This window comes from Prionailurus bengalensis, chromosome A2 (genome assembly GCF_016509475.1).
Source record: "Prionailurus bengalensis isolate Pbe53 chromosome A2, Fcat_Pben_1.1_paternal_pri, whole genome shotgun sequence".
Lineage (NCBI taxonomy): Eukaryota > Metazoa > Chordata > Mammalia > Carnivora > Felidae > Prionailurus > Prionailurus bengalensis.
The window spans coordinates 60,142,705-60,168,747 of NC_057348.1; the positions used below are offsets into that span (position 1 = coordinate 60,142,705).

At 53.8% G+C, this 26,043-nt stretch overlaps 1 protein-coding gene across 4 annotated transcripts; it reads right to left on the bottom strand.

Moving 5' to 3' along the window:
• Positions 1–1,818: 1,818 nt before the first annotated feature.
• On the bottom strand, positions 1,819–12,745 carry POLM (DNA polymerase mu). Of its 4 annotated transcripts, none has more exons than XM_043588333.1 (11): positions 12,275–12,745; positions 10,696–10,882; positions 9,989–10,087; positions 9,669–9,839; positions 8,556–8,627; positions 6,785–6,905; positions 3,729–3,861; positions 3,479–3,581; positions 3,134–3,361; positions 2,979–3,062; positions 1,819–2,897 (listed from the first exon to the last, which is right to left on the bottom strand). In XM_043588333.1, the coding sequence occupies exons 1-11, from the start codon at positions 12,649–12,651 to the stop codon at positions 2,811–2,813; spliced, it is 1,662 nt and encodes a 553-aa protein (XP_043444268.1). In that variant the 5' UTR covers positions 12,652–12,745; the 3' UTR covers positions 1,819–2,810. The 4 variants fall into 4 exon arrangements, with proteins under 4 accessions (XP_043444268.1, XP_043444269.1, XP_043444271.1 ...); XM_043588334.1 differs by having other exon boundaries at positions 3,134–3,340; positions 12,275–12,737; XM_043588336.1 differs by lacking the exon at positions 9,989–10,087 and having other exon boundaries at positions 3,134–3,340; positions 12,275–12,737.
• Positions 12,746–26,043: the final 13,298 nt, after the last annotated feature.

Below are 26,043 nucleotides of genomic sequence, written 5' to 3' on the forward strand. Positions count from 1 at the left end.
CCAGGGAGACACTGGTGACCCATCTTGATGTGGATATTCTCAGTTTGTCCAGTAGGTAGGAATTGTTCAGCTAGTTTCTGGATTTCTTTTTAGAGGAAATTGCTTCTGTGTTGCAGATTTGGTGTATCCAGAGAAGAAAGTGAGTTCAGGAGCCTTCTATATCACTATTTTAGACCTGAACTTGGGGTCTGATCAGCGTGTGCCTGGGAAATGCCAAGGATATATCATAGTCAAGGGCCTAGAAGTTGTAAGGTGCTACCATCACGTGTATCTGGAAGCAAACCTCGGTTCTGACTTCAGGGAAGGATATCTTAGCAATGATTTTTTGGATGTCAAATCAAAATGTAACAAAAGCAAAAATAAGTAAGTGGGACATCACACTGAAATTCTTCTGCACAGCAAAGGAAGCAGCCAACAAAATGGAAAGGCAACCAACCTATGAAATGGGAGGAAATATTTGCAAATCCTGTATCTGACCAGGGGTTAATATAGAAGTTATATAAAGAACTCATATATTCAATGGCAAAAGCCAAACAATTTGATTAAAAAATGGACAGAAGCACCTGGGTGGCTCAGTCGGTTAAGTGTCCGACTTCGGCTCAGGTCATGATCTCATGGTCCAGGAGTTCGAGCCCCGCGTTGGGCTCTGTGCTGACAGCTCAGAGCCTGAAGCCTGCTTCGGATTCTGTGTCTCCCTCTCTCTCTCTGCCCCTCCCCCCCACACACTCTGTCTCTCTCAAAAAATGAATAAACGTTAAAAAAATTTTTAATAAAAAATGGACAGAAGAACCAAATAGACATTTTCCCAGAGAAGACACACAAATGGCCAACAGACACATGGAAAGATGCTCTAATTCACCAATCATCAGGGAAATTCAAATCAAAACAACGAGGTATCATCTCACACTTGTTAAAATGGCTATTATCAAAAAGACAAAAGATAAGTGTTCCCTGCTGGCTCAGTCAGTAGAGCATGCAACTCTTTTTTTTTTTTTTTAACGTTTTATTTATTATTTAAGAGACAGAGCATGAGCATGGGAGGGGCCGAGAGGGGAGACACAGAACCCAAAGCAGGCTCCAGGCTCTGAACTGTTAGCACAGAGCCCAACGCGGGGCTCAAAACCACAAACCACAAGATCATGACCTGAACCAAAGTTGGACACTTAACCGACTGAGCCACCCAGGCGCCCCAAGTGTGCAACTCTTGATCTCAGGGTTGTGAGTTCAAGCCCCACACTGGACATGGAGCTTACTTAAAATGAAAATTAGGGGCGCCTAGGTGGTTCAGTTAAGTGTCCGACCTTTTTTTTTTTTTTTGAGAGAGAGACAGAGTGGGAGAGGAGCAGAGAGAGGGAGGGAGAGAATCCCAAGCAGGCTCAGCACCTTCAGCACGGAGCCCGATGCAGGGCTCGAACTCACAAACCACGAGATCATGACCTGAACCAAAACTGAGTTGGATGCTTAACCAACTGAGCCACCCAGGCGCCCCTGTCTGACTCTTGATTTTGGCTCAGGTCATGATCCCTGGGTTGTGAGTTTGAGCCCTGGGTCAGGCTCTGTGCTGACAGCACAGAGGAAGGGAAGGCAGGGAAGCCTGTCCTGCTGCCCACAGGAGGAGGGTCCTTGTCCTGGCACCAGCCCAGCCCGTGAGAAACCACCACCCCGAACTCCGAATCTCCATCGGACTTTCATACATGACAGCCCTTCCCAAAGGGAAGGCTGTTCCTCCTGTTCCTCCTCCTGTTCCCATCTTTTGGTTTTATCAGGTTACTTGTCCTAGATTACTGTCCCTCAGTCATTCCCAAGTAAACAAACCTGTTTTGCTGGCACAATAACTGGCTGTTTTATTTCCAGGGCTCGCATGGTGGAGGGGAATGGGTGTACACAGGGACACCAAAAAGAATCAATTTGTCTGCATGTTATTTAAAAAAATATTTCTTAACGCAGCGAGTGGTCAGGAAAGTCCTCAACAGACAGAGACCTGAGTCAGGAGAGGCCTTCTAGCGGACGGTCCTGTGGCAAAGGTACTGAGGCCGGAGCAGGCCTGGGGATTTGAGGAGCAGAGAACACTGCATGGCCAAGGCCCCTCCAGGAAAGGCTGAGACCTGCCCTGGCCTCGTGGGTGTCTGGGGCAGTTCACATGGGCACCGGGGCAGGAAGGCACCTGGCTCAAAGCAGTGGGAGAACAGACGAGGCCAGTGGTCAGGGGTGGCCAGGGCTCTGGGGGCCACTGTGAGCCTTTGGAATCGCTGAGCACGAGTGTGTGCCTGGAGCAACGAGGGGTGCGACAGGACCTGCTGACAAAGGCCTTCTGAGAACAGACCTTAGAAGAGCAGAGGCAGAGACAGGAAGCCTGGCTGGAAGGTGGTGGACGGGCCCTGGAAATTCTCCCCTTGCCCCCAGCTCCTACCTCTGGGCCCTGTCCTCCCCAGTGGCTGGCTACACAGCAGGTGGACAACCCCCCCACCCCCACCGCACAAAGCACTTGCCATCCGCCACCTCGAGTTCCACAACCAGCCCACAGAGAAGGTGCCTTCAGGTCCTCACTGACCCAGGGTCACACAGCCCTGCCCTCCACCAACACCCAGCAGGATGGGCCTCTGCACAGAATCAGCACCACACCCCCTGGGCAGCCAGCAGCACAAAAAAACAGAGCTTGGTTTGTTACGTGTGCTCATTTCATTATATCCGGGCCTGGGTGTGGGGTGAGGACCTGGGGCCACAGTGCATCTTTGCCCTGGAGACTTCCAGCGGCCGAGGGCATCCACAGGGCCTGCCTCTCCAGAGAGCAGACTGGGCCAGCGGCTGGGTCAGGCATTTCTCTGCTCTGGGGGAAGGTACTCCAGGCCCAGGTGTCTGAAGATGTCTTCCTCTGAAGCTGCATGGAAATGTTTCTTCTGCAACAGGAGCCGGAGCCTTAGTGGGGGGGGGGGGGGGGGGCGGGGGCGGGGCCAGGCCGTTCCCTCCCAGCAACACACCTGCTGGGGGTCAAACAGCCCATGGCTGTTCAGCCACAGCCCTCTCTCCTTCCGGCTGAAGCGGCGCAGCTCCCGCTGGAAATGCTGCAGAAAGCGAGGCTGTATGGGGGCGCCTGACAGGAGGCCCCGCCCAGCCCCAGTAGCAAGCCCCCTACCTTCGAGCCGGTCCAGCCCAGCAGGGCATAGGGGAACTGGCTGACAGGGACCACCACCAGGTCTACCCGCACGGCCCTCCGGGCGCCCCCCACAGCAGCCCCTGGGGGTGAAGGCAGGCAGAAGATACAGAAGGTTCTCTCAAAGCCGTCCATGGCATGGTTCTGCCGGGGCGGGCAGGCGGCATCTGCACAGTGGCCGTGGTGGTGCTGGTGGTACAGGACAAGGCCCTGGGGGAGGAGCAGGTGTGGCGGGGTCCGCGGTGCCGGGGGGGGGGGGGGGGGGGGGGGGAGGGGGGGGCCGGGTCACGGCAGAGCCCCCAGGGTAGGCAGCAGGCAGCTCCTCACCTGACTCTGCAGGCTGTGCATCACTCTGGACAGCAGCCCTGCCTCCCGGCCCTCCTGGGGGTGGGTGAGGAGGAAATCCACGTCGTGGCCCTGCAACTTGCCCCTGAGGGGGCCCACTCTGAGTTCGGGCCAACACAGGATACGTGGGCCTCCCGTTGTCCCCGGTCCCACTAGTGCGGGAAGGCCCACCTCTGTGGCCCCCCCTCAGGTGCCTTCACTGGGGTGGGAGGGGCAGGCCAGACCCCCTTACCTCCGAAAGCCCCCGGCCAGCGTGACGGTGGCCCCGGGAAGGATGTGCCCCACGGCTGCCTCCACCACCCGCTGCAGGGCCTCCACTTGGGGTCGCTGGAGCGGCACACTCAGGTCCTGGTAGTGCAGGAGTCCTGTGGGCAGTGCGGCTCTCCTGACCTTCTCAGCCCCACTGTCTTGCTCTCCACTGTCCCCTCCTCCCTTTTAAATAGTAAACTTTTATTCAGAGGAAACTGCAGATTCACATGTAGTTGGAAGAAATGGCAGAAGCCCCTGAGCCCCCTGCCCAGTTCTCCCCAATGGGAGCATCTTGCAGAACTTTCTCCATCCCATCAGGAGGCTGATGTAAGTGCACTCACGACGCAGTCTACCTCTTTGAATGCCTTGGTTTTCCCATCCATAAAATGGCCCGGAAAGCGATAAACACGTGAAGAAGGTGGCTCTGCCACTCAGGAACCCCTCACTGTAGCCCTATCTCCCCGCCCCCACCATGGGAGTGTCACTGGCCTTTCCACACAATGAGAAGTCTAAGTGGGGAGTAACAGCATGTGGCCGCACAGGCTAAGTGCTGCTGGCGGCTCCATCTCTCCGGCACCATGGGGAGAGGGGACTGGGTGCAGTCAATGATGATATCACTTAATGTTCCACTGGACACGTGACTCCATGGGTCTCACCTCCTGTGGACCGTCCAGGCAACCCTCCCATGACCCCCAGCCCAAGGGAAGATGTTCAAAGAAGTGGTGGGTGCTGGGCTGCGGAACAACTCGAATGGGGCCCCCACCCCGGGCCACATGGAGAGGACAGAGACACTGATTAACACCTACTCCCCACTGGCCTCACAAAGAGGAGCTCACAGAGCCCCATGATTTGTGGAGAATGTCACCAAGGCTCAGAGAAGTTAAGTCTCAGGGCCATGGTCACCTACCTAGTAAGCTGCAGAGACAGGACTCAAACCCAAGCCTGACAAACTCTCAAGTTCATGTTCATTCCACCACATGGTGCCACCTCCCATGCAAGCCCTGTACTGAGCCTCTCCTGCCACACAAGTCTCCATACCATCACCTAGTGGGCCAGGGCACCAGCCCCATGCTAGCAAGGTGTGCACAGGGCATAGACACAGCCTCCCTTTCCTGGAATCAGAAGTAAGGGGTCTGCAATCCCCATCAAAATAACACCAGCATTCTTCACATAGCTAGAACAAACATTCCTAAAATTTTTATGTAACCAGAAAGACCCTGAATAGCCAAAGTAATTTTGAAAAACAAAACCAAAGCTGGAGGCATCACAATCTCGGACTCGGAGCTGTATTACAAAGCTGTAGTCGTTAAGACAGTATGGTACTGCCACAAAAACAGACACTCAGATCAATGGAACAGAATAGAGAACCCAGAAATGAACACACTCTATGGTCAACTCATCTTCAATGAAGCAGGAAAGAATACCCAATGGAAAAACAGTCTCTTCAGCAAAAGGTGTTGGGAAGACTGGACAGCAACATGCAGAAGAATGAAGCTGGACCACTTTCTTACACCATACACAAAAATAAACTCAAAATGGGTGAATAAATGTGAGAAAGGAAACCATTAAATTCCTACAGGAGAAAACAGGCAGCAACCTCTTTAACCTTGGCTGCAGCAACTTCTTATTCAACACGTCTCCGGAGGCAAGGGAAACAAAAGCAAAAATGAACTATTGGGACCTCATCAAGATAAAAACCTTCTGCACAGCGAAGGAAACAGTCAGCAAAACTAAAAGGCAATCAATTGAATATGAGAAGATATTTGCAAATGACATACCAGATAAAGGGTTAGGATCCAAAAATCTATAAAGAACTTATCAAATTCAACACCCAAAAAACAAATAATCCAGTGAAGAAATGGGCAAAAGACATGAATAGACACTTTTCCAAAGAAGACATCCAGATGGCCAACAGACACATGAAAAGATGCTCAACATCACTCATCATCAAGGAAATACAAATCAAAACCACAATGAGATACCACCTCACACCTGTCAGAATGGCTAACATTAACAACTCAGGCAACAAAAGATGCAGAGAAAGAGGATTTCTTTTGCATTGTTGATGGGAATGCAAACTGGTGCAGCCACTCTGGAAAACAGTTTGGAGTTTCCCCAAATAATTAAAAATAGAACTACTCTACAACCCAGCAAGTGCACTACTAGGAATTTATTCAAAAGATACAAAAATGCTGTTTCGAAGGGACACACGCACCCCAATGTTTATAGCAGCACTTTTAACAATAGCCAAAGTATGGAAAGAGCCCATATGTCCAATGATGGATGAATGGATAAAGAAGATATGATTTATATATATGATGGAGTATTACTCAGCTATCAAAAAGAATGAGATCTTACCATTTACAACAACATGGATGGAACTAGAGTGTATTTTGCTAAGTGAAATAAGTCAGAAAAAGACAAATATCACAATTTCACTCATAGGTTGAATTTGAGAAACACAACAGATGAACATAGGAGAAGGGAAGGGAAAGTAAGATAAAAACAGAGAAGGAGACAAATAGTAAGAGACTTTTAAACAGAGAACAAACTGAGAGTTGCTGGAGGGGAGGTGGTAGATGGGCTAGAAGGGGATCGTCATTAAGGAGAGGGTGCCTATAGGGAAGAGCACTGGGTGTTATAAGTAAGTGATTAATCACTAAATTCTATTCCTGAAATCATTATTACACTATATATTAACTAACTTGGATTTAAATTTAAAAAAAAAAAAAAAAAAAAAAAAAGGAGAAGCAGTAAGAAGTGGTAAGGGGCCTGGTCCAGATCTGAGTTCCACTAGGAGGCCTCAATGTCACAGCAGCTACTGTGACCATCACTGTTCACTGCAAAAGGGCTGCAGTGGATCCAGACTCCACTGGGTGGAGACCAGGGAGGCCACCAGAGAGGCCTGCCTGCCACCAGAGCCCTTTGCACTGATCCCATTAGCTGCCATCCAGGCAGCCATCCGCACATGCCCTGTGTCCATGCTGAGGGTGCCATGGTGTGGGAGCCCAGGGTCCTGTCCTTTCTCACAGGGCTCACCTGCTTTCTGCTGCTGGGTCAGCCTCTGGGGCTGCTCTTGGAGGCTGTCGAGGGTCCGCAGCCCTTCTCGGTACCACCGGTCAGCAGTCTTTACCCCAACCCCGAAGATCCCGGTGAAAAGCTGTTTGGGGCATGAGCGCAGCATGGTCAGGAGCAGAGCCCTTTCAGAAGATGCAGACAGCAGCAGCGGTCTGTGAAGGGGGTGCTGTCCCAGGCCAGCACCGCCACAGCATCTCACTAGGGCCTCACTGAGCCCCACCCCGTGGCCTGGCAGGTGCCGTCCCTACTCGCAGTTCTCAAGTGTGAGCAAGCTGCCCGAGGCCACACAGTGACAGTACAGACAGGATCCAATCCCCGAGCCCGGCTATGCAGCCCAGCCTCACGGTGCACAGCACAAAGAGACCCCGTGTGTACCTCCCCCAGAGGGCCTCGGTCTCCCTAGAACCCGCAGCTCCAGCCTGTGATTCCAGCATCCCACACAGCTCACAGCTCTCATCCACTGGCCGCTCCCACCTAAGAGCAATCGGAGCCTCGTGCCCCTCGTTCTGCTCCTCAGCAAACACCAAAACAACAGGCAGTTAACAACCAGAGGGTCGTTGTAGCAGGAGCTGGAGGAAATGCAAGCCTGGGGCTGGAAGATAGACACGGGAGCCCACCTCCTGCAGGGGACTGCCTGCCACACGGGGCTCCCACACAGGGCGGCCCGGACCCCAGCCCCAGCCCATCACCTCTTTCCTCCCCAACCACAGCTTGTCAGTCAGAGGTGGGCACCTGCCCTGTGCCAGCCAATCCCCTCCCTGGGGATTTCTGGAACTGAAACAGAAGGTCCGGCCTGGGCAGTGGTGGAGGCTGTAACCCATGGAAAGGGAACCTTCTGCGGCCAGGTCTCAACCAGCAGAGCAGCCAGCGTGCAGAATAGGGGAAGTACCCAGCAGCAAGTGGATCCTTGGGCCCTGCTTCCTGCAGGACGGCTGCAGCCCTGCCCTTCTTGGGCTATGCTGCCCACTCTTCCCTTGATCCCCTGAACCAAGAGCACCAGCTGGGTCCTGCCAGAAAAAATGCTCAGAACAACCTAACCTATTGCTTTATGACTACAAACTTCTAATCGTTAACCCACCTCTCTGCTGACCTGGGTGACCTCTGGGTGCCCAGGGAGAGGTGAGGGCCCTGCCTTCCATCAGTGCTCATCCACTAACTCCCATGTGGCCCATACACTCCCGTCCTCTGCCTACCTGGGGCCTTCCGTGTGTCACATGTGGCTCTGGTCCCTCTCTGAAGCCCCCACTGCCCCTCACAACATTCTGAGCCACCTCCCGGAGCATCGTGACCCACTCCCCCAACAGGTTGCTGATGCGACAGGTGTCAGCAGGTCAGATGGGAACAGTGGAAGATGCACTGTGGACACGAGGAGACCGTGCAAGGGTGAGTGGCCCTGCGACACCCAGGAGGTGGTTACATTTTGTCCAGTTTGCTCTGTTTAAGATGCCAGAGCATACAACATGCTTGAGAACACCCCACAGATGGTCCAATCAGAGCAGATGGTGCTGAGTGATCTAGAAAATTCCCTGTGCTAAAAACAAGCTTCTCCAGGCCCCACTTTGTTTGGCTGCCTCGTGCATATCAGGTGTCAACTTAGCTGCCACTTCCTCAGTGAGACCTTCTCTGACCCCTGGGTGCCCCTGCTGACCTCCCGTCCATGGCTGGAGCTGTGCTGTCACCTGAGGGAGGGCCACAGGCTCCATGTGCCCACCAGGGTCTGCCCTACACGTACCTTCATGGTCTGGTACCTCTCTGAGCATCGGATTCTCTCCACCTCCTCACATACTCCCTGTGCCAGCACTTCCTGGGGAACAAAGCAGAACAGTCAGCCTGACTGGAGATAAGAGCTGGGGCCCAGGCAGCAGGCGGAACCCCAACACTCCACAGGGCAGTTTCATCCAGTCAGGATGCAGGGGGACTTGGAGGAGAGACTGTGCCCAGGGAGCCACCAAATCTCCTGGCCTCAAAGCCCCTCGGCCCAGGGACAGGCCAGCTCTCAAATGAGTTACAAGTCCCAGGACAGGGAAACCATCGCTTTTCTCTCTTTTTTTAAAGTTTATTTACTTATTTTGAGAGACAGTGTGAGCAGAGGAGGGTCAGAGAGAGAGGGTCCCAAACAGGCTCTGCACTGTCCATAGGGCTCAAACCCACAAACCATGAGGTCATGACCTGAGCTAAAACCAAGAGACGCTCAACCGACTTAGCCACCCAGGTGCCCCAAACACTGCTTTTCAAAACACAGGCGGTGCATTCAATGAGGCTTCCTTTAAAAGTTTAACTGAAATCAAAAGTCTTTTTGTCACAATATATTCTCTCAGTGATAAGTGTACAAAAAGACATTTTAACATTTTGGGTCCTTACTTTGTTGTTGTTGTTTTAAATTTTTTTTAATGTTTATTTTTGAGAGAGAGAGGGAGAAAACGTGTTAGCAGGGGAGGGGCAGAGAGAGAGGGAGACACAGAATCTGAAGCAGGCTCCAGGCTCTGGGCTGTCAGCACAGAGTTCGTTGAGTCCATGAACCGTGAGATCATGACCTGAGCCAAAGTCGGACACTTAACCAACTGAGCCCCCCAGGCGCCCCAAATACTTTGTGTTTTAAGAAGTGGTGCTTATAGTCATGGGTTCTCTTCTACCGTCCTGGACAGCTGGGCCGATGCCAACAGTGCCAGCTACCAGTCCTGTCCGGTCCCTCTCAGCCACATTGTATGGCCCCAATTTACAGATGAGGAATCTGAGCAGAGGGTGACCTGCCTCAGCCTGGAAATCTCCACAGCTGGACTCGACCACTAACCACCTCCACTCCCTCCTCTCCTCAACCACCCTGCTAAAGGTGGTGAACACCTACCTGGATGACCCTGCAGGAATGTTCTCCAAAGTGGGGCAGCCCCTGCAGCTGGCTCATGGCTGTGACCCGGCTCGGAAGGGCCTTGAGCACCGAGGCCGCTCTGTAGAAGGAGAGGAAGCGGCCTTCACTGCCCTCAAAGCCAGCCGCCTCCGCCAGCATCTCCAGAGGCTCCTGCGAGGAGGGGGCCTGGGTGAGGGGAAGGGTACCCCACCCCACCCTCCCTTCCACCACCCGTCCCCAGGCTGGGGCAGGGCAGAGTGGCAGTGCTCACAGGAACAGGCCTGGGCCCATCCCAGGGAGGCTGGGAGCCCGGGGCTCACCGTGAGGCTGCTGTTGTGGTGTGTGAGGGGAGTGGGGCGCTGGCAGGCATACTGTGGCATCCATACTGAGCCTGGCAGCCCTTTCCTGGGCATGGCCACCTACAGATGGGCAATACAGAGGCCACTTGGAGGCTGCGGGGCTTGCGGGGCCGGCTCCCAGGACAGAAGGCGTAGAGCAGCCCTGCCCTTCAGAGCAGGCTGAGAAGGGCTCCTCAGGCCAGAGTAGCAGCTCCAGCGGAGGACGGAGGACATTTTCTGTCGTTGCACATGCAGCCTGTGCTCCACTTCCCCAGCCCTCTCTGTCACGTGGCTCAGAGTGCTGGTCACTCCACCTCATAGACAGGGACGTGGGGCTCGAACATGGAGAGCCTGGCTCTGAGTCCATCCCCTCACCCCAGCTCTGCTTACCAGGAAGCACCAAGGCAGACAGAGGCCACAGACCCACAGCACCTGAGGACAGCGTCCCACTGTCTCGCGAGGAGGTACCATCTCACTACTCGAGCAAGAAAGGCCTGAATGTGCTAAAAACAGGTGGATCCCAAGAGCTTATGCCAGGTGACAGCAGAAGCCAGGATGGCCTGGCCTCCCAGGGTCCCCGGTGGCCTGCGCTGAGCCCTCCTGCCCATTTCGTCTAACGGCAGCCGGTGATGACACTTTACCTGACCCGCCGGGCGAGGCCTGCCCCTGCGGCCCTCCACCCAGCTCACCTCCAGGCAGTGCCGGGGCTCCACAGGCACGGGCTCCCCAGCTGCCATGCTTTCCGTGAACCAGCTTATGTCCAGCAGCACTGGGCTGGTGCGGCCCTGCGGAGAGCCTGCCACCGCCCTGTGCTCCTTCCAGGTGCTGGCCTCCTCCGCTGAGGTCTGTTCCATCACCACATGTGTCACCTCAGAGCTGGGCAGAGAGAGGGGAGGGGGTGATGCCCAGAGGTCCTTCCTGCTTCGCTCCACACCTCCTGGCCTTTGCCCCTCTCCCCTCTGCCTGGTGCGCACCCACTCATTCCTCAAATGTCACGTCCTCAGAGAACCTCTTCTGGCACTTGAACCCCTCTGGCGCTCCAGGACCCCACAGAGCCGTGCCTGTCTGCTCTACCTGTGACTGTAAGCCCAGTCCAGGGTCGTGTCCACTTGTCTGTCTGTCTGTCTCCTCTGACCCCTGAGAAAGTTCTTCTCTAGTGGGCAGGACCAGTGGGTCTCCATCTAAGTGCTTGGGACCCAGACTGCTGGGGTTTGAACCCCAGCTCTGCCACATACATGCTGCATGTCCCTGAGCACATCCCTTTTCCGTGCCCTGATTTCCTCCTCTTTAAAGAAGATAACAACATATCCACTGGGTAGGGTTGTTACAAAGATTAGACAAGCTAATAAGCAAAAGGTCTTAGCATCCAGTACATTAAACATGCCTCCGGAGTGGGTCTAACCACTGAAAATGGTTAATTCACCTAAAAAAAAAAAAAAAAAAGCTGCAGGAGGACTGGATCTTTCCACTTCAAACCTATGGGAACCGCAGTTCTTTAACCTCAGCCTGTCATTATCGCTGCTCTTGGACCTCCCTCAAGTCACTTTCTCAGCCCCGAGGAGCGACGTCACTTTGGCTAAGGGGGCAAGATGAACTCACCTAGGGCAGAAGGCTGTTAGCCACTGATACCCTTAACCCCACGCACCCCTATGGCTCTTCACAAGGCCTCTCTCTGGCAGACGTTCTCTTCTTGTCCTACAGAACACTCCTGGCCCCAACTACAGCACCCTTTCATAGAAGAGGATATTGAGAGAAAAGCCACGTGAGCATGAAGTTCCAGGGTTAACTTGGAATCCAAAAACCTCAGGTGCCCCTCCGCCCTGGGGGTCAGCTGCCAGGTGAGTCGTTTTAGATCTCAATATCCTCAGCTGTAAAGAAACACCTTTTGTGAAAGTGACTGGTCACGTGCAAAGTTCTGAGCACTAGCAATTTGTGCTTAGGCCCTCACACCACGCAGCAGTGTCCTCTGGGCACGACAGTATGGCAATACCCACACAGGCGACACTCTGTCCGCTGTAAGCGCCACACCCTCCCCGCGCTCCTCCTGCGACGCCCCCCACTAAGGCGCCCCGGGCAGGTGCCATCCCCCAGGCATCCCAAAGCAGGAGCCTCCAGAAGCTGGGCCCCCGAGGAATACCCGGGCCAGCGCCCCCGAAGGCGCCCCGGGCAGGAGCCCTCGGGCAGGTGCCCCCTGTCCCGCAAGGCGTCCCGGGCAGGAGCCCTCGGCAGGTGCTGCTCTGGGCCACAAGCTCGTCCACGACCGCGCACCTGTAGGCATCCAGGACCCGGAAGCCCTTGGAGAGGGCCAGGCGCGTGAGGAAGGCCCGGCGGCTGCGACCCATGCGCGGCTCGGCCAGGTAGATGGCAATACCGGGGAAGCGCGCCGCGGAGGGGGCAGGACCGCCAGGGGACCCGACCCACGCTCGCCGCCGCTTCGGAAGCATCCTGGCTCTGGCCGCGGGCGGGCGCCGGAAAGAAGGCACGCGAAAGTTGGAAGGAAAGCGGCGGAGGCTGGCTGGAAGGGGAAGCGGCACCTGGCGGTCTCGTGCGAGCCGGTCCAGCCGCAGGCAACTTAGGCCCCTAGAAGCGCTGTGTAGGCCCCCAGGCTCCCAACGAGCTCCGCGCGCGCGACGCCCCTCCTCCATGTCATTAGCACCAGAGGACACGCCTTTTACTTAAATGACTCGAGGAGCGCCTAGAGCCGCCCGGGGACGACCCGGAAGAGCGCCGGCGTTGGGGCGGGGCCGAGAAGCGCGGAGGGGGCGGGGCTAGGGGCGGGGCCGGGGAGAGGGAAGGCCAGGGCTGGGTGGGGCGGGGCTGGAGAGCTCGGAGGCGGGGCGTGGGGCGGGTCCAGTGATGTGGGGGCAGGGCTATAAAGGGCAGAAACTGGCTTGGGGCGGAGCCATGGAATGTGGAAGCGTAGCTTGGGGCGGGACCCGCGGGGTCGACGGGGGTGGGTGGAGCCGGCGACCGCAGTGGGCAGGGCCAGGCGGGGGTCCTCCTGCACCTGGCGACGCGGAGCCGGGTGGAAGGTGAGGGTGGAGGGCTTCAAACCCGAGAAGGTTTTCCAGTCCAGCGGCGTTGGTACCACTGACCGGCCATTCGGAAAAATAGAAGTTGGCTCCCTCCGTCCTTAACACCGAAATGCAATCCAGATGGATCAAACATCCAAACCTAAAAAAGAAACCAGAAAAACGTCTTGAAAAGTCCACGAATGTTTTCATAGTCTGTCACGATAAACCTGGAGACACGGAAGAAAAAGAGTGATAAGCTTGACCACATTCACATTTTAAATGTGTTAAAAATTATAATCAAAAGGCAAACCCCGGGGAAAATATTTGTGATGTATTTTGAAATTGTCTAATTCCTGTAATTGTGAAACTATCCACAGATAAATAAGAAAAAGACAGTGATCTAATGGAAAAATCGGCAGGAACACCGGGAGGAATGCCACAGAAGAAACACTACTCAGTAAACTCCCACCGGATTGCCTGACCTGGGCACTTGTCAGATGTGAGGGGACTGGCACTTTGTAGAAAGGACTTCTTGGAAGCCAATTTGGCAACCATATCCAACAAAATGAAAACAAAAATCACACCCAGCAATGCCTTTTCCAACATAGGGATTCTTTTGATTGTCTAGATCAGGCTGGGACAGCTGACATCCTGACAGTAGGGAGCTGCTCCTCTCTTATTTTCAGGTGCCACATGTTGGAATCTTTTTGTTGAAGCAGGTTTAGCCTATGCTCAGACTAACAGGTGGGACAGACCAGGTGTAACCTGTTCCTGCCCCTCTCCTTGATCTCCTCTCCCTGGGGCCTCCTGTCAAGGGCACTAGGCACAGGGCTGAGAGAGGCCTTTTCTGCCTCCACCTGCCCTCCTGGGCCATGGGACGCTCACTCCTCAGCCAGGAGGCCTGGGCTTTGGCCCCTCTCTCATTTCCCTGTGCCCGTTTCTCTGGCCAGCAGGGAAGGAGGAGCTCCCAGGGCCTGTGTAAGGGGTCAGAGCCTCGTTCCCCACATGTGGGTCCTGCCTCTCCTCAGGGAGCAGCCATCTCTCCCCTAGAACGATTTCCTTTCCTCTTGTGTCCTGTGTCTCTAACTTCTAATGACCCATCACACCTGAATGCTTAAAACACGGGGCAACTTGCAAAACGGAGGAACATGGGCCTTCCCACACCCAGGGAGGATCAGGGAGGGGAACCCTCTGTGCCCACTGAGTGGAGGTTGGGCGAGGCGACAACACTGCTGTGGGGTGCTCCTCTCCGCAACACTGTGGACCATCAGGTCGCCATCTGGCCCGCTGGGAAATGGAAGCTTCAGCCCTCTACTTCCAATAAACGTGCCTTGGAGTTGCCAGACCCCTAAGTCCCTAGCCTCAGGGACTTTCCCCATGCCGAGACCACCCCTCAAAAAGTCAGGCTGCACAGATGACCTCTTGCCTGGGCCCTTGCAGCTGCCCTGGGGACCAATGCTCCCACCCGCTCTATACCGCGGCTGTCTCATGCTGTGATGTGGATTAGTTTTGCCCAGATATGTGAGCTTGCATTTTTCTAAGATGAATCTCATCTAGCTATTTCCGGTTTCCACCTCCAGCTCAGAGAGGTCCCTGGGAGGATCTTCCAAACCTCCCTGTGGACCTTTTCAAAAGTTCACTTTGGTGCTATTTGCACCGTCCTTGGCCTCTGGGGCCAGGACTCTGCCCTGGCTCAGGGGGGTCACCACTCCTTCGGGTTCCCGTGTTTTGGGGGCTGCCTGCCAGCAGCATTCCAGAGAGCATGTGGTCCGGCTGCTGACACTCCAGCCGCTAGTGCTAGCCAGGGGCCTTCCTTTGCTCCCTCCACATCACCTAGGGCTTGGGGTACCTGGTGTGGCAGTCAGCTCAGGCTGACACAACGGAACACCACACTGGAGGCTTGAATAACAGCAACTTACTCCTCACAGTCTGGAGACCTGAAGTCCAAGTCAAAGTGCAGGCAGGTAGACTCCGTCCTGAGGCATCCTCTCTTGGCTCATGTGGCCTCTTCATGTGCTTTGGAGAGACGGTAAGAGAGAGATCTCTGCCTCGCCCCTTGCCACTAATCCCATCAAAACAGGACCCTACCCTCATGACCCCATTTGACATTATTACCTCCTAAAAGCCCTGTTATCTCCAAATATTGGAGATACTACATTGACGGTTTGGATTGCCACATAGAAATTTGAGGGAGGCGAGGGAGACAATTCAGTTCATAGCACCCTGTGTTTTTCCATCCTGGCACTGCCATAATAAACCACAACAAACTAAGTGGCTTCAAACACCAGAAATTTCTTCTCTCCCAGCTCCGGAGGCCAGAGTTCTAAGGTCGACAGCCATGCTTCCCCTGCAGGCTCTAGGGGAGGGTGCTTCCTGCCTCACAGAGAGGGTCCGGGCAGGTCTGGGCCCGTGGCTGGTCCCTCCAGTGGCTGCCTGCCCCCCCCCCCACTCCCCGCCACCCGAACAGTCCTCTCCTCTTTTCTTAAAAAGGCCCCAGTCATTGAACTTAAAGCCCACCCTAACTCAGGATGACCTTGTCTCGAAATGTCTTATCTTAATTACAACTGCAAAGACGCTTATTCCAAATAAGGTCACATTCTGAGGTTCCAGGTGGATGTGAATGGGGCGGGGGGCGGATGGCCACCATTTACCCTGCTGCCTGAGTCCACAGCTCTGACCTAGGTCAGCTCTGGACTCTGCTGCTGGGGCTCCGTGATCAACCTTGCTGAGCTGCAGAGATCTATCAGAGCTACGGGATTTGGTTTCTGATAGGAATAGATGTGCTAGTGTTAGGTGCTGTGGCTTGCCAAGGGCCTGGAAGTTTGTATAATAAAGATGCTTTATTTTTGAGGAACCATACTGCCTTTGCAGGAGGAGGTGGGTTGCTGATTGGATGGCATCTTAGCCCGTTTGGACAACTATAGTGAATCCACGCACTGGAGGCTTATAAACAACAGATACTTACTTCTCACGGTTCGGGAGGCTGCGGAGGGTTGCGGACTTCTTGCTGTGGTCTCACAGGGTGGAAGGGGTCACACACAGCAGCTCTTTCACAAGGGCCCTGATCCCATCCAGGAAGCTGTACCCTCATGACCTAATTACCTCTCAAGGCCCACCTCCTAAAACCAGGGTTCCAACATGTGAATTTGGGGGTGGGGGGGTACCTAGACAGGCTTGGTATAAGAAAGAGGTGGGGAGACTGGAAGGTCAGGATCTGGAGCAGAAAGACATGGCCAGAGGGAAGAGGACAGCCCCTGACTCCCCTCCCCACGGGAACGTGGCCTGAGAATGACAGAGAAGAGGCATGTCCTTCAGTGAAGTTCTTTGGGTTCAGCTGGCCAACCAGTCCTGGCTCCACTTGGTTGCCAACAGTGGGGAGCTAGGGGGTCCCAAGGCTTATGAGAAGAGGGGTGTTTGCTGACCCAAACTCCATCATAAGTTAACAAAATCATCTCTTCCCACTACAGACAATTCCGTTTATATTAGGACAATATGACGTTACTACATTCTTGAATGGATGTGACTGAAAGTGAGTAACGGGAAACCTCACTGGGGTGGGGGGGGGAGGTTCAGGCAGGGGGAGCTGGCGGCCCGAGGTCGACTGCAGACTGCCAGGAAGAGCTGACCTTGACCTTACCTGGATGTGACCTTGCACGTGATCGTGCTCCCACTACCCCTGCAGTGGGCACTGCCCCCACCTCCTGCCAGCAGCTCCGTCAGCAAGAAGCCACCACACTGGCCACTGGAAGTCTCCTCCACACACTGTTCCTTGGAACGGCCCCTCCCAACTTTCTCCTTTTCTCCCCTGTTCCCCCCACTTGCCTCGGTTTAGCCACAACCTGTTTGTCCCGGGTTGTAATCCTCCTTTACTCCTGAGTAAACCCCTCTGTTCCTGGTAAAAGAAATAACTATCAGTGGGGTTTTTGTTGTCGTTGTTTTTTTAACACTTATTTATTTTTGAGAGACAGAGATAACAGACTGTGAGCTGGGGAGGGGCAGAGAGAAAGGCAGACACAGAATCCGGAGCAGGCTCCAGGCTCTGAGCTGTCAGCACAGAGCCCGACATGGGGCTCAAACCCACCCACCACGAGATCATGACCTGAGCTGAAGTAGGATTCTCAACTGACTGTGCCACCCAGGCTCCCCAATAACTGTCAGTGTGTATCATTGAGGTTAACAGAACCAATGTCCTTTATTTAGATATTTTCCCATTTACTACTGTTATCATTGCAGTAAAACAAAGATATGAAGATGGGGGTTTCCAGAGTACTGGCTTCAAGGAGAGCCCCGGGCCGGCCAGTCTGGCCGGATTGTCTAGCGGCTAGGGGGGGCAGCGGCGGGGAGGGGCCTTCACAGTGGAGGGGGGAGCCTGTTCCCAGGGCACGGGGAGAAGGCCAGGTGCTGAGCAAGTTCACCTGAGGCGAGAATCGGGGGTGTCACGGTTTGCTGTGGGCCTGACCCAGCAGCTCCCATGGGGAGTGGGGCTAGGCCTGCCCTCACCTCCCCCAGATGTCCTCTGTCTTCCACCCACTTCAAGCTCGTGCTTGGCTTTGTTGCCAGGTATTTGGGCGGCTTTACCAGCCTGTTTCCTGGTTTGTACACGTCAGCGATGAAGCGCCCTCCTGCATCAGGTGATGTGCAGACTCAGTGAGAGCTGACGTGTTCAATCAATCACAGCATGTGGGCTTTATCAGGATCCCAGTTCAAATAAACCAGCATAGACAGCAGAATTCGGGAAGCAGCTGGGGAAGTGCGCGCTGACTGATCCTAGCTCTGAGTGCTTAACGGAATTATGGTCAACAGTGACCCCGGTGATGTTGAACAGAGAGAGGCAGAGGGAGCCCTTTCATTTAGAAATGCACAATAAAATGTTTCCTGCTGAAATCACATGATGTCTGGGATTTGCTTCAAATGATGCTGGGGTAGAGGAAAGCATGGGACACTGTGAAACAAGACGGCGCCATGAACTGATAACTTAGATGCCGGCGATGGAAGGAAGTTCAGCTCATCGACTCTCCACTGGTGCATATGTTTGAAATTTTAATAATAAAATGTTTTTTTAAGCATATGTGCATACAGTCTCTTCCAGGCACTGTCTTAAGCTTTTTTTTTTTAAGTTTATTTTGAGAGAGAGCACATGAGCAGGGGAAGGGCAGAGAGACAGGGGGAGAGAGAGAGAGAGAGAGAGAGAATCCCAATCCACACTGTCTGCACAGAGCCCAACATGGGGCTCGATCTCACAAATCATGAGATCATGACGTGAGCTGAGATGAAGAATCAGACGTCCAAACGACTGAGACATGGAGGCGCCCACATCCTAAGCTCTTTACACATGTCAGCTCGTCGACGCCCAGGACATTCCTGTCAGTGGATGACCTTCATGTTCCCACTTGCTATGGAGGAAACAGAGACACAGAGAGGCCAAGTAACTTGCCTGCATTTGCACAGCTAGTGAATGGCAGTGTTGGGATGTTGTGTTGGAAAAACACTCCTGTGTCTCCTTTACTGTCTCACAACTTCTGAACCCACACTGAGCAGTTTTCTGACACCAGCTGCTGTCCTGAGGTCCAGTTCGGTTCTGACACCGACTGCAGTTGGCGCAGATCCTGTGGGTCAAGGGCTCGGCCACTGCTCCACTTCTGCCAACCTGTAGTCCCGGTGCTTCTGTGCCTTTGACTGACTGGCTGCAAATCGGGGTTCCCTGGAAGCCCTCCTTGATTCAGTCATGTGTTAGAGCAGCTCACAGGACTCAGGAAAACAGTTTGCCTCCTAGAGTGCTTTTTACAGAGGATATTAAGGGATAGGAATGAGCGGCTAGATGAAGAGTCACACAGGACAAGATCCAGAAGGGTGCGGGGCACAGGTGATTCCTGCCCCAGGGAGATGGAGTGCGCCATGGCAAGGTCTCTGAACCCTGTACTTCAGGGATTTTATGGGGGCCTCCTCTTGGGGGCAGGGTCCATCATTGACCAAACCACCAGCCCCTCTCCCTTCCCTGGAGGATGGGAGTGAGGCGGAATGCTCCAGGCTCCTAATCATGGCTGAATCCTTCTGGTGACCACCCCGCTGAAGCCAACCACACTCTCCTCTTAGAACAAAAGACATTCCCTTCACCCAGGAAATTCCAAGAGATTTAGGAACTGTGTCTGGGATGGGATCAGAGACCGAATATTGGGACAAAACATGTGCCCAGTGCTCTCGTCACTTAGGAAATTACAACGGCTTTGGGAGCTCTGTATCAGGAAGTGGGGGCAGACACCCATATGCGTATTTTCCATTATTTCACAGATGTGACCCAAGAAGCCTGTCTCCATCACGGACACCCCCAGGCTGTGTGCTTCCTAGAATCCCGGATGGTTATGTAACAAACTGTTACTGGTTCTCTCTGGGAAGTGGGTTACATTCAGTAAGACCTACCGTACTCACTTTGCTCTATCTGCCTATTTGTATTTCCTGATTTTTCTACAATGAGCACCCACCACTTGCATGATAAGGAACTTGGAAATAAGAAGGGTGTTCAGTACATCCGCAGCCAGTGGCCGCGAGGAGTTGCAACTTTGCCAAGTGGGGATGCCGAGCCCGCTGGGGTGCAGGGGTGGGGCAGGGGTCGGGTGGGCAGGGGCACCAGACATTCTGAGACATCACCATCCCCACCCCCGTTTCTGATGACTCCAAGCTGGCAGAATTGCAGACCCAGCAGCAAGGTTGACAGGACCTCCTGATGTCCAGCTCAGCACTAGCACTGGGGGTCCTGCCCCCTCAAGAGCACTGTTCCAGGAAGTGACATCTCAAGGGGGAACAGGGTCAAGTGACCACCTCCGCATCATATCTGACCCCCACATCAACCTGGATGGGGTAGGGTTACTTCTCTCCACCCTCACTGGGTGCGTCTGACCTTCCCCTCCCCATTAGTCACCCCCAAATCCACAGAGCCTCATTCATGCCCCTGTGCTCAGGCCTGTGTGACCAGCTGTCCACAGGGCGTGGCCCCAACCCTGGCCTACCCCTCCACTCCCCTCTACAGACTCATCCTGTGGGCCTCTCTCAGACCTCCACCCACCAGTTACAAACGTAGATACATAATGAAAATAATATGAAGAAATTAATCAATAAGCAAAAGGGCAGGAGGGAACGTTACAAGAAAATAACTATATTGTTCCTTAATGGGTGATTACACAAAGGAACGTTTTTAGAATTAGGTAATGCCGAGAAACATAGATGTAGATGACGCATGCTACAAGGAAACTGCTAACAAATATAATGCCACATTTGCCACAATAAAGCGGCCAGTCTAACACACTGTTGTTGTCTGTGTCCATTGTTATTTTCCCCTATGCTGTTCATCCTTCTGGAACCCCTGAACCTGCTGGAGCTGAACTCCAGCACAGGACTGGGGGTAGGTGATTTGAGAGGAGGAAGTCCTGGGCCTACGTGGTGTGGACTGGGTGGGGGACATTTTTGTAAAGGCCCCAGTGCAGAAGTGGGGGAGGGGCAGAAGGAGCCAGCCCAGAAGTCTGGGCGACCCTAACAGACTGGACAGGGCAATCCTGTCCAGGAGAAGGAGTTCCCAAAAGGAGTGTGATGGCCCTGGGCAGTCCCTGGGGTTTGGTAAGAGTGCCAGGCCTAGGTGCAGCAGCCTGGGACCGAGGAAGGAGGAAAAAGAGGCTGAGAAGCTTGGCTGTCAGGAGGGGCTAGAGACAGAGCAGGTGCTGGTGTTAGCCCTCAGGACTCAGGGTGCCACAGAGGCCCTGGGAGCATTCCGGAACCCCTCGGACAGCTGGAGCTGTGGAACTGGGGTGAACGCCTGCTGAGGGCCCCCCTCCTCCGTCGGAGCTGGTGTGCACTTCTGGTTTTCATTGGCTGGGCTTTGGCACAGATCTGTAGACACACAGGCAAGAATATGAATACCTTAGCCACAAGCTGATTACAAAACTGCTAATGTCATAGTGTGTTTCTTATATTGTCCTGGGATTTCAACTTTTTTTTTTTAAGCATTTACTTATTTTTGAGAGAGAGAGAGAGAGAGCACAAGCAGGTGGGGGGCAGAGAGAGAGGGAGACACAGAATCCAAAGCAGGCTCCAGGCTCTGAGCTGTCAGCACAGAGCCCAACGCGGGGTTGAACCCATGAACTGTGCATGACCTGAGCCGAAGTTGGACACTCAACCGACTGAGCCACCCAGGTGCCCCACAGATTTCAGCTTTGACATCTTCCTCCACCAGACTGAGTGTTTTCATACCTTCCTAAGAGTTTGGTAATCTCTCCAGACTCAGAATATCATCTGCAGCAAAGACTGTTACTTATTCCTCAACATCTATTATCTCCTTCTTGTTCAGTAATAGGACTCCTGAAATTTCACTAGTACGAGGCCATCGGAAAAAGACTACACTTCTCAGCTTCCCTTGTAGCTACGGCCTGTGACTGAGTTCAGGCCAAGGTCAATGGAATCAACTTGGAGATTTGTGTGAGCTTGTAGAAAATGTTCTTAAAGGAAAAAGTTGCGCTCTACTATTTCTTTCTTCCTTTCTACTGCCTGGGATGATGTAATGATGGTTGGATCTCAAGCAGCTATTTTGCACCAAGATATGGAAGCCATAAGTTGAGAATCGGGGAATAATGAGAGGAGAGGAGCTGGAATCTCTGATTGTTGTCAGGCTGCTATGCCAGCTCTGGACTGCTTACCTCTGATTTGTGTATGTGGGAAAATAACTTTCTATCTTATGTTAGCCATCATTGGGTTTTCCATCACTCGTATATGACCCTGTCTTGATGGAAAAGCTCGTTTTGTATAAGTGGAAGTTGCAGGTTACAAAGGGTCGATCAATCGTCCCTGTGTCACTCCACTGGGACACAAGGGCCCTCTGTGCTTCCTGAGAATATTCAAACCTAAGTATTAGACTGAGTGGTTTTGTTTTGTTTTTTTTTAATTAAAGTTTTACTTGGTATGTTATGGAGCTCTTAAATCCTATTGTTCAAGCAGATTTTACATTTTGGAGACTTTGTATCTTTTCCAGAAATGATGCAGTCAGTGCCTGATGCAGTGTCTTCTCCGGGACGTTGGCCTAAGCCATCAGAGTGCTCCAGCACATGGGTGTCACTTTAATTAGAGTGCTCAGTTATGATTAGTTGGGGTTTGTTACCCTTCCAGAAGACGAAGGGGACTCTTGGCTATTCTTCATCGTGACGCTCACAGACGGGACCTACAGTGGTTCTCTGGACCCCGGTGCTCGTGGGGGGCACCAGCCACAGCCACACGGCCGTTCTCACGGGCACTCTGCCGCCTGGCCCACAGGATCCTGTGAAGGTGTTTGTGGTGTATTCAGACGTTTAGCAGATATTCACTCACGGCCTCATGTGCCAGGCGTTCCTCTAAACAGGAAGATGCAGAAATAAATGTCACAGCCTCCAAACCCTGGCCTTGTGAAGCCAGCATTGCTGGTCAGGGATAGATAGTCAGGGACAGAAAATAAACACACGAGGTAAGTGTCAGCTCTCGCCCAGCGACCAACCACCCAGCTCAGCAGATAGAAACAATCACATGTATTAGCTCACACTCCTGTCTGAGCCCGGTTTGGTGGTCCCCTGGTTGCCCTCATGGTACCCCTGGCAGGGTGCCGGCCTCATAGGGGCTCAGCTTGGTCCAGTGGCCTGTCCTCTAGCCAGCTGGCCCAGGTGGGCCCCCACAGTTCTGGGAGGTTGGGGGGAGGGGGCGGGGGACATTGCAAGTGCTTCTTCAAGCCTCTCCTTGAACCGGGTCTGTCCCTGTGCCACTGGGCAGAACAGCCATGTGGCCAAGCCTGTGAGTGTCCTACAAAGTTACAGGGCAAAGGGTATCAGCACAGGAAGGCCACTCAGTCAGAGCCATCAATGCTGTCGGGATAGCCCAATGGGTCCATACGTCAGACATGAAGTGGGGGGGGGAGTCATCAGGTGGGTTGTTTCGGCAGATGTAGGAGGCTGAAGCTCTACTCAGGGCAGTGGGGGAAGCCGCAGTGAGTAGAGGTCTTTGTGAAAGTAGTGATGTTTGAGGAAAAGGTGTGCAAATAGAAGGAACAGCAAATACATCCCCAGGACAGAACATGCCCCATGCTGGTAGCATTTTCTCCTACTAAAATCAGGGACATGTTGAATTAGACTGTGGGGTCAGGGGAGGGTGTCTCAGGGGCTAATGCAATACCTTGCTCCCTGAAGTCCCTGTGGACAGGCTGGGCCTGTCAGGCCTGTCAACTTCAGGGCCACAGGACACCTCCTTCGCAGCCACAGCGCATGTCAGGGCAGGAAACATTCGGGGAGGGATACAGGGGCACACACTCATTTGTGAGGCCAGCATCCAATTTCCTGAGAAGACAATCCGGGGGCCTGCCCAACCCTGCCCTTGCACAGGTGGACAGGTGCAGTCATGTGTGGTGTGCACATGGCTGACCTTCTGGTTGTGTCTCATTGGAACAAGGGGTAGGTTAGAGTCCGGTCACGGGGTCCCGGCCCTTTCTGGGACACCTAGTGAGCTCAAGTTCTGGGGTGTGGAGGGGCCTGGGGGGACAGTGAAAGCTGATGACACAGGTGTCTCTGGGGTGGCCTGTCAGGGCTCAGCTGCTGTAGAGGGTGCATCAGCCAGGGTTCTCCAGGGAAACAGAACCCATAGGATACATTTGTGTGTATGTATAAATATATGGGTAGATAGATAGGTAAAATATACCTGTGTAGACATATAATATACATAGAGAGACGGATCTATCATGCAGGTTTGCCACATGGAGTTATAGAGGCTGAGAATATTGCCGTCTGACAGCTGGAGGCCCAGGAAGTGGGGACTGCAGTTCGGTCCACACCCGAAGGTCTGAGAAGCTGGGGAAATGATGTACCAGGACAGGCAGGAGAAGATTCCATCTCGGCTCAAGCAGAGACAGGGGTCCACCTGCTTGGGGGAGCACCGTCTGCTTTTCTCGGCACACTGATCCAGATGCAGGCACATCTGACCAGAGGACATCTGACCAGCTCCCTGGGCACCCCCGGCCCCACCAGTGACACATGGTTAGCAGTCATCATGGCTTTCTGCTCTTTGCAGAAAGCAAAGGATTTCTGAGTGACACAGGATTCTGAGTGACAGCGCCCCGAGTCTTCCTAGGAGGTGTTAAGTCAATGAGAATTTTATAATGGGAAAGACAGCAGTGAGCACATTTTAGTCGGCATTTTCATGATTTTTCATGAGGTCAACATTTTTGTGGCTATTCACTGGCCACTTATGTTTCTACTTTAGTGAAGTGCCTGATTGTGTCTCATCGCTGACTTTAAAAAGTGGAGACAAAGTCAAACTGGTTTAAAATGTAAATAATTTTCTTTAACAGCTTTGTTTTATCAAAGACACTTTTTTTGGGGCAGAGCTTTCTAGAGTCACCTGCGGGAGTCCGTGTGCCCTTGTCATGAGGCAGCCATGCCGTCATCACCCCATTGTCCAGAACAGAGAAACTGAGGCTCAGAGAGCACCTCTGGGGTCACAATGGGCCCCTAAAATGCTGTCTGGGGATGTAGGTCCTTCCCCAGCATTTTGTCTTTTGATTTAATTTTCAGTATGTTTTGAACAGAAAGCTAAAACTTCTATCCAGCCGACATTCTTGAGATTTCCATCTACTGTTTCTCCTGAGAGGTTTCTTCCAAGAGGGATATAAACACAGATTCCTGTGTTTTCCTTGAATACTGTGACATCTATATCTTCAGGCCATTAGGAGTTCTTTTGGAAGCTCCTGGGTGGCTCAGTTGGTTAAGCGTCAGACTTCAGCTCAGGTCATAATCTTGTGGTTCATGAGTTTGAGTCCTGTATCAGGCTGTCCGCTCTCAGCACAAAGCCTGGAGCCTGCTTCAGATCCTCTGTCCCCCACCCTCTCTATACCCCTCCCCCGCTCACACTCTCTGTCTCAAACATAAATAAATATTTTAAAAAAGGAGTTTGGAACTGAACAACCCCTGTTCCCCTGGGAACGACACTGGCCAGTTGTGACCCTGTTTGGCTACACACTGTCCTCCCAGTGTGGAAGAGACTCAGAGCACTGGAAGCCTGCCCCCAGCCGGCCAGCAGCGCCCCCGCGGCTGCGGTGACCCCCGTTTCCCCAGGGGCTGGGCCCTGCGGTGAGTGGAAGGAATCCGGGTGAACTCTGCTCACTCAGCAGTGCTGGCCCAGCAAACTGGGCAGGGACACCGGACGGTGGAAAATCACATGTGGTTTTCAAGTTGTCAGAAACCCAGGAGATTGTTCTTCCAGTTGTGTGGATGGCTAGGCTTCGTCTGCGAGACCCCAGGCCCCGTGGCTCTGGAAACCACCCTTCTTGTGGGCCCAACCAGCTTAGCCCTCCTGGTGACATCCAGACTGCAGACAAGGGGGCACTTCTGGGGGCCTCTCCAGAGAGAGAGGAGTGGAAGGACCTGGTGGACCTGGGTCCTCCTCCCTCAGTCCCTGGAGACAGACCCAGGGCTCTAGGAGACAGAGAGGGTCTGGAGACTGATGCCTCGGCCTGCCGTCCAGAGCCCAGCCTTCCTGCCATCTGAGGTAGGCTGGCCAACGGGGCCATGGAGGAAGGCCCCTCAGAAGGCCCCACTTGGCCATATCTGAACTCTGGCTCTGTTCCCCCCGAGGCCCAGCCTTCCATATCTGAGCTGCTTCCTCAGAGGACCCAGGAGCCTCCCAGGCTCAGCCCTCCTGCTTGCCCTGGCCCCTGTGTTCTGTGCTGCCCCATCTACACCCTGGGCACGCTGGTGCTGCTGGTGGTGAGTTTCCCACCTCTGCCCAGGCTGGGTCACTAGGTGTCTGTTGGTGACACTTGGGCCTCAGCAGAGGAGCCAGGGCCGCCATGGCCCCATAGCCTCGTGCCAGAGGCTCCAGAGCCCACATAGAGAGAGCATAAACCGCTGCCCCATCTGCTGTCCACACGCCAGCTGGGGTGGCTGCCTGGCCTGAGGTTGTCTTTTGGCCCAGAGGTTGGCTCTTCCCCAGAAGGGCCAGTAGAGGGCCTCCTTCCTGTCCCCCCAGGTC

What these genes read in the sequence shown, in the direction of transcription:
- POLM (XM_043588333.1), bottom strand. Translation starts at nt 12,651, where the DNA reads ATGGAGGAGGGGCGTCGCGCGCGCGGAGCTCGTTGGGAGCCTGGGGGC. An exon ending in ATTCCTGCAGGGTCATCCAG is followed by an intron (nt 8,628 to 9,668) that starts GTAGGTGTTCAC and finishes TTTGTTCCCCAG; the next exon opens with GAAGTGCTGGCACAGGGAGT. An exon ending in TGCACAGCCTGCAGAGTCAG is followed by an intron (nt 3,362 to 3,478) that starts GTGAGGAGCTGC and finishes CTCCTCCCCCAG; the next exon opens with GGCCTTGTCCTGTACCACCA.